This window comes from Vespa mandarinia, chromosome 25 (genome assembly GCF_050613455.1).
Source record: "Vespa mandarinia isolate Hongniang chromosome 25, ASM5061345v1, whole genome shotgun sequence".
Taxonomy (NCBI): Eukaryota; Metazoa; Arthropoda; class Insecta; order Hymenoptera; family Vespidae; genus Vespa; species Vespa mandarinia.
The window spans coordinates 1,997,501-2,005,466 of NC_140834.1; the positions used below are offsets into that span (position 1 = coordinate 1,997,501).

At 26.0% G+C, this 7,966-nt stretch overlaps 1 protein-coding gene and 1 long non-coding RNA gene across 2 annotated transcripts in view; one reads left to right on the forward strand and one right to left on the reverse strand.

Moving 5' to 3' along the window:
* LOC118446657 (odorant receptor 4-like) overlaps positions 1–4,010 on the reverse strand; it is a 4,032-nt gene extending 22 nt beyond the window's left edge. Inside the window, exons 1-7 of the mRNA XM_035877592.2 lie at positions 3,979–4,010; positions 2,683–3,130; positions 1,466–1,751; positions 1,146–1,245; positions 949–1,059; positions 167–322; positions 1–29 (exon numbers count right to left, since the gene is read on the reverse strand). The exon at positions 1–29 is cut by the window's left edge and continues 22 nt beyond it. Of these exons, the coding sequence (XP_035733485.2) occupies positions 1–29; positions 167–322; positions 949–1,059; positions 1,146–1,245; positions 1,466–1,751; positions 2,683–3,130; positions 3,979–3,999 (1,151 nt within the window). The 5' untranslated portion in view covers positions 4,000–4,010. The remainder of the gene's footprint in view (positions 30–166; positions 323–948; positions 1,060–1,145; positions 1,246–1,465; positions 1,752–2,682; positions 3,131–3,978) is intronic.
* On the forward strand, positions 1,617–5,941 carry LOC146872201 (uncharacterized). Its single transcript, XR_014983599.1, has 3 exons — positions 1,617–1,753; positions 5,073–5,171; positions 5,702–5,941. It is a non-coding gene; the product is annotated as an uncharacterized LOC146872201 (long non-coding RNA).
* Positions 5,942–7,966: the final 2,025 nt, after the last annotated feature.

A 7,966-nucleotide genomic window follows, 5' to 3' on the forward strand; every position in this document is an offset into this window, starting at 1 on the left:
GATAAATACGCCATTGATGTCTTGACAACCTAAAAATGTACGAGAACGTATGAATAAAGGATATTAATGATGATTCAGAAGATTATATAAATATATATACATATATTTATGTTGTAAAAAGGACAGAAAAAACGAAGAAAAGAAAAAAAATTTAATTTCTACTCACATCTGTGTATGTAGTCAACGACAACACGAAGAATTTGCCGACTGTCAGTTCCATTTGTTTTGACGATCGCATCATACAAATTTGGATTAATTTAATCTCCTCTTGCGATATGTTGTACCATTTGCAGTGATAAATTGATTCACCAAAGGATGTACTCTGTAAAATATATTTTTAAACATTTATTAATCTGTAATAAAAATTATCAATTATTTGCGACAGTGATGGAATGGGAGGATGGAACTGGAAACCATGACATGTCAATCAGAATTATAAAAAGAAAAAAAAAAAGAAAAAAATTTGCTTCCATATATGCTCCTGAAGTCATGAATTCCTGAAGTTCTAAAATGTGACGTCAAATTTTTTGCAACACAATACATATAATTTATAAATTATATGAATTTAGTATGTATAATATAATATAAATCTGTCCATATATATATACATATATATCCACATTCATTTTTAAATATAAAAAAAATGTTCTAAAACAATAATATCAAAAGTATGTAATTAGAAAATAATAATAAATAAATATAATAAATAATGTATCAAAGAAGAAGATTATATGAATATACATGAAATTAAAATATAAAAAATAAAAGAGAAAAATAGATAACTATAAACAAATAGAAATAAATGTAAATGAATTATAAAAAATAAATAATTAATGTTTATGTGTTTGTGTGTGTGTGTATGTTTCTTTATTTGATAGTGTAAAACGATATCATTGCATTAGGTGTATAAAATGACATAATTGCGTGTGAATGAGATAATTTACGTACTTCATTAATAAGACACTCCCCGATATAGCAATAAACCAATAGCGTGCATAAAACACGACATGCAACAAAAAAAAAAGCGACTGTCTTTCTTTGCTCTCCTGCTGATATACACTGGAAGTAATAATAATTTAATTTAATATATTCTACAAAATATTTTTTAGTAATAAGCAATAACGAAATGTATATGTTAAATTTACAACGAGCACGTCGTAACCAAGAAGACAAAGATGAAGGGTACTTCCTATTAATTGTTGCAAAATTAATAGGTTGAATTCACTTTCCAAAGAATCAGCTAATCTGAAACATTCTGCATAGTATATGTATACATATATAAATATATATTACATATATATATATATATTTATATATATGTATATGCTTAATTTATAAATTTCATTAATGTATTCTTTTATTTATTTTATTCATTATTATTGATATTATTATTATTATCATCATCATCAGCATCATTATTAATAATATTATTATTATTGTTTTTGTTATTATTTATTATTATTACCGTACTAGACGTATGTGTCTCAAAATTAATTTCTTTATTCGACGTTTACGATTCTTCGGATTGTCCAAAACGTGCTTTACTTTGCAGGAAAGTGCAGAGAAAGCACCACTGACGTGAAGTACCAAACTGATGAATAGACAATCAGTACCGACGTAACCGAAGATTATAATTAGTGCTGTTAAAAATTCATATAGACAAAGAAAAACGTAGGTTATCAGATTTGTCGGTTCGATCAGCGAAGAAGTTTTGTATGGCAATACGTATCCGTAAGATGAATTTGCAACGACTGTAAGTAACAACACAATAATAAAAGAAAGATTTTATTTTATTAGAAACTTATTTTTTTTTTTTTTTTATTAAACGATAACTATAGAAATAATTTAATTACTTTATTTTAACTAATAAGAAATGATATCTGTAAAATCAATTTTAGATTTTTCTCGATATAATAATATTATAATTTTTTTATAATATTATTTGTACTTGCTTCTAACAAAAAAAAAAAAAATAATTTTAGTTATAATTTCTTTTTCCATCGTATGAATATTATTCTTAACGAAAAATATAAGGATATTCAATATTTTTCTATAAAAGAAATTTTTTAAACGGACGGTAATATTAATTTTTTTTTTTTAATATTTGAAATAAAAATAATATTAAAAAGTTATTTTACGTGATTATTATTTCTAAGTTTTTATATTTCGGCACCCGATATATAATTATACTAATTATCTTCTGTTCTGATAATATATATTTAATGTAAAAGATATAAAAAAAAAGAAAAACAATTAGAAACAAGAAAAATCAACATAAAAATATATTTCAATATATATTAAAATAAAGTATTTTAAATTTACAAAATTATAATACTATAATAAAGTGAAATAAAAAATTATACAATTATATATAATTGAAATAAATTAAAATATTTAAAATATTTGCACTAAAAATTAAAACAATAAAAGTCGACAGTCGTTACAATAAGAATTATTCACGAATATAAGAAAGAAGATGATAAATAAAAAGAAATGGAAAATAGTTGAAGAACCTTTACAAAAATTACTGATCGAAATGATAAAAAATAAATAAATATATAAGTAGTCGAATGTAAAAGAAAAAAAATTATTATACGAAGTAAAATAAATAAATGAAAAAGAGAAAAACAAAAAAACTCCATTAGTCAAATATGATTTCGATATAATTATAAAAAAATTTACCCATTTCAATGTTGATAGCTAGTAAGGACATATAACACAGCAAAGCGGCTGTGCTGCTTGTTCCTATACTCAACTTAACGAGCTTTAGACTAAAATTGTTATAATTTAAAAAAGCAATCTTTTCCTCGTCAGTTTTGTATCTTTCTGGTATAAGATCGTGTTTGATTTCCTTTAAAATTTCGGCCAACGAATTGCTATTAATTCTGCATATGCATATTTTCAATAGCGTCATAAAATTGAACAAGTACTCATCTAAGCAAGCAATAACATATTCCATATCCGATATGTTATCGGTAATTGAGATGACTCCCATTGTACAATGTGTGGCCAAGTAAACAAAGAAAAAAATGAAAACAGGCTCGTGAATCCTTTCTGGCCAAATTCCCGCGCAATTTAACGTACGTTTGTTCAAATCTATCACCTTGCCGGTACCCCGAAAGTCAAGCTCCTAAAACGAAGATTTTCTTATTTCTCTTATTCTTTTTCTTTTTCTTTACATACTTTATTTCTTTTTATTTATTTCTTGGTTTCTAGTTTTTCTTTCTTTTAATCAATTAATTAAGTTAATTAAATCGTTTAACTTTTTCGAGAGTTATTGATAAATTGAATTTTTATTGCACTATATTTTTTGTTTCGTTTTGATCTTTTTAAATTAGTCAATTACTACGAAAGCGAAATTTTATTTTCGCATATCTTTCCATCTATTATACATTTTTTATTTTTTTCCTATCATCTAATTAAATATTTTGCTTCTCTGAGGTCTAATGATTAATTGAATTTTTCTTGCATATTTCTCATTTATTTCTTTCTTTTTTTCATAACTATTTTGTATAACAAAAAAGAAAATTAAGAAAATTTTAATATATCCTTCAATATAAATTTTCAATATAAGATTTTTATATCTTCTAGTATAAATGAAAGAAATAAAGAAAAGGAATATCATTTATTACGATTCGCCTTATAAAAAATTTTTATACTTCATTAACTTATTTTTTTTTACTATATCATATGAATAATAAGAAATTCTAAATATATTTTTCAAAATACGTATGGAAGAAAAAACCAACACGTCATTCGTTGATTCACTTAGCAAAAATCGACTTCGTTATTATTTGCAGTTTACTTTAAAAAAAAAAAATTATTTTTTAAAATCAATTTGACAAAAATAAAAACGCACACGCGTATACACGGCCACACGTAGTTTTCTGTAATCTTACTTTATCGAAAAAAGTGTAAGAAAATTGATAAGCAGAAAAGAAAGGGAGAAAAAGAATAAATTTTAGAACACATATTCACCATTGCTAGCAAGGACGACATATAAAGGAAAAAAAAACTATGTTAGTTCTAGACACCGAACGAGAAAACTTTCTTTAAATGAGTGCACCCTATGATTTATTGATTCAACAATTATCTCTGTAATAGAGCTTCATTAATATTTCCTAATTTTTTTCTCTTTATAGCTTTATGTTATTCATATATACACACGAGTGCACATACATTAAATCCCATGCACAGGCTGATCGATTTTAAAAATCGATTAATTGCAATTTAATGCACTTCAGACGAACATTTTCCACTCGGATAATTAAAACTTTTTACGATACGATAGAAAACTTTTTTCTATGCATTTGTCGCCATTCTTCTTATACGTAATTTGATAAGATGAAAAAAAATTATTCACAAAAATCATTAAACGTTGTGCTGAACGATTTTTCACAATTACTTCGTTCCTTCTTTTTTTCTCTCAAAAAAAAAAAAAAAAAAAAAAAAAAACACTTGTTCACTTTTGACCTAACACCTGCCCCAACACACACGCATCAAATGACGAAGTCATGAAAATATTAACAAAAAATATTTTTGTTACGACAACGAATGAGTGATCACTCTTTCCACTGGATACAACACTGATTTGGGTCACGTGAGTATCGTGAACTTAGCCAATCCTTTTTTTTCAAATTCGTCGTAATTTTTCTTCTTTCATTTCTTCGTTAATGAACGATTGTTATTGTATATTTGAGACGTCAACGTATCAATCGAATTCAAGTCGACTAATGTACCAAGGTTAGAGAATAAATCCGAGAATGAAAGGTCGTATAGCTTTTACAATGGTTGGATGGAGGGGGATGTAAGTTGTAAGGAGTGGGAATAAAATGCAGGAACGAATTTGTGTTGGCGAGTTTCGTGAGTGGTGGATGATGATTTATAATAACCTCGGATATTTCTTTCTTTTTAATTTTCGAAACTTTCCGAAACTTTTTTCTGATTGTTCGTCGTTTCGTTTCGTTCTTCTTTTCTTTTCCCTTTTTTTTTTTTTGATTCCTTGCATTGCAATTATCTTACCTACACTGTGTCTAACTTCGGCCTGTGACTTTTATTTTCTTCTTTACTAGATGGAACGTCCTTTTTCGAACGTTTACCGAACGAAGAGATGTGTTTTAAAAATAAGAATTTAATGATCACTTGAAGAGGCATATGCATTATAGGGAAAAGTATGTGCGTGCATTAGTATAGCGTGTGCAATGATATGGTAAAGTAGTGTAGTTGACTGTTTACGCTAAGGAAAGTTTTGTGTTTAGTTTACACTATTTTGTATTTTCATTTACGTTTTGTTTTAAAATGTAGATCGCTATGGTAAATCTTTCGATCCATTTAGAGAATTCTGAATTTTTTTTTTATAATCGTAATCGCTAATTTATGTCACGACAAAATTTTGTGAACACTTCAGACGATTTTAAGACATTTCCATTTCTTTTTTTTTTTTTTTGTATATGATAGTGTTTCGTCGAAAGTTTAATGAAAAATTAAACAATTTTGTAATGTTTTTATATGATATTGGACATTACCAATTAATGCTACGATAAGTATTGTTATTAATTTAAACGATTTCGCAATTTCTTTTTTATTCTATTTTATATTTTTAATAATATTGGCCCCCGTGTTATGTTACGTGATAAGTTCTACGATCAGTTTAGACATTTCTGAAATTTTTCTTCTCTTTTTTCTCCTTTCTTTTTTATAGTAACTCTTAGACTCTTGAAGGACGTACGTACTCTTCAAGATCTACGGACAGGGAGAGCGAGAGAGAGAGAGAGAGAGCGATAGAGGTTAAATATGTCTCAGCCATTATTTCGTGAATCAGCCCATGTAATTTGGTCACATTAATTATTAGACAAATGTTTGCGTATAGTAACATATTTACTAGGGCTAGGATTAGTAACACCTGTAAAACAGGTATAATGAATACAGGTTCTACACGGATACAGCTTTTAAGTAGGTATAATAATTAATAAATAATAAACATTGATGGTTCATTTTAAGCAATCGAGTATTCTAAAAGATCTATGAACAAAGAAATTGATTGAATCGGTACGATACCTCGGAATGGAGGCGCATAATTTGAAATTGTAAGAACTGAAATTAGAACTCAAATTTAAATATATCCAATAATTTTATAATTTCCATGTAAACTCAATTAATCGGATAAGTTATTCATTTTTCTTGATTTATTTTGCAGTTCAATTTTCTTTATATCAATGATGCCTCTTTTGTCTTTTTTTCCATATATGTATATATATGCAAGTAATGACGAAAATTTTATTATAAAAAATTGTATTACCTTATATTAATAATATAATAATTTTTAACTATTATATATATATATATGTATATATATTAAGAAATTAAATTATAATATTGAAAATTAAATATTTTTATATTTATACGTATATAAATTTGAAAAAAAATATATATATGTAAAGAAAGTATACTTTCTTCGGATAGATTTGCCGCGCGTCTCATAACTCGCTCTTCCATTGTCCTTTATTATTTACAATTTCTTTTGTGACCTACAAATCGAGTCGTTAAGATTTGGAAGAGAAACGGGCAGTATGAAATATAACATAGAAGAGAAAAGTAATACGAGTGCTATAAGAAAATTTTTAATATATTAAATAAAATTTATCAGTGTGAATAATAAACGTAAATTGTCGTTTCTTTGTTCACAGGTAAGACTAATTAGAAACTAAGCATTAATTAACAAATAAAGGTTTATCACTTTGTTCACAGAGAAACATATTTTCGTTTATCACCTCCCATAAGTAATCCAAGATATTATATATATATATATATATATATATATATATATATCCATAGAATGTAATAAAGCATAAAGATTTGGTAATAGTTGACATTCTTGTTATATTGAAGTTGTCGATGGAATTTTCGACAATGTGTTATATATATGATTGTAACGATAATGAAGTAACCATCCTCGTTGTTTTCGAAGTATCCTCCGTCATTGACAATTTCGATCTTGATAGTGATGATCAATATTATCAAAATTGGATGAAAACGAATAATTATTATCATTAACAACGAAAAACTCGGTATCAAAAGATTTCCAAAAGATTCTGTACCATGAGATAAAGATCGTTTATTTTACTGTACAAATCGATATACACCATTGAGATTTGTATCGAGCAATAAGCGGCATATATTGCAAATATAACGTAACTATTTCTCAATGGCCATACACAACCGATCTTGAAGTATCTCTCGTGAAGTAAAAAAATGTTCAAAATCTCGAATGGTTTGATCTGAAAATAATCAAACAAAAAAAAAAAAATACAAAAAAAAATGGAAAATAAAAAAGAAGGCCACAGATTAAAAGAAATAACAATATTTGTTATCCTCTTGAATTTTCAATACTTCTTCGACTTGATACATTAAAAAAAAAAAAGGAAACAGAAAAGAAAATGATCTTCGACCGATATCTCCATACCTAATGTTAAAACTTATCATATTTTATTTAATTTTTTTTCACGATTTTTTTAAGGATTTCACGACGATGTCATTCACATTTTTATAATAATATAATTTAATAATAAATAATATAATTGAAATAATAAAATTATTTTTGTATTTCCTTTCTTCTCATTTTTACTCATTTTCTTATCTGTACTCTTTCCATTTTTCTTATCTTCGCTACGATGTTCAGTTCGTTTTTTATCGCAAGCATGGACGCACAGTTGAGATAACGAGATTGTAAACAAGGAAAAATAAAATATTTTTAATATTACCATTTAGACAAATAAAAGAGAGCTTTTTCTTCTTAAATTAAATGTTTGAAATAAAGAAACGTAACATCGATTATTTAATCAATTTTATTTTTTTGATAAGATGCTCTTTCTTTTTTAATTTTTCTTTTAACTTAAATATAACACTTGAACTTCTCTATTGTTTTTTTTTACCTTTCCTCTGCTGTAATTTATTGTTTTTGTTCTCT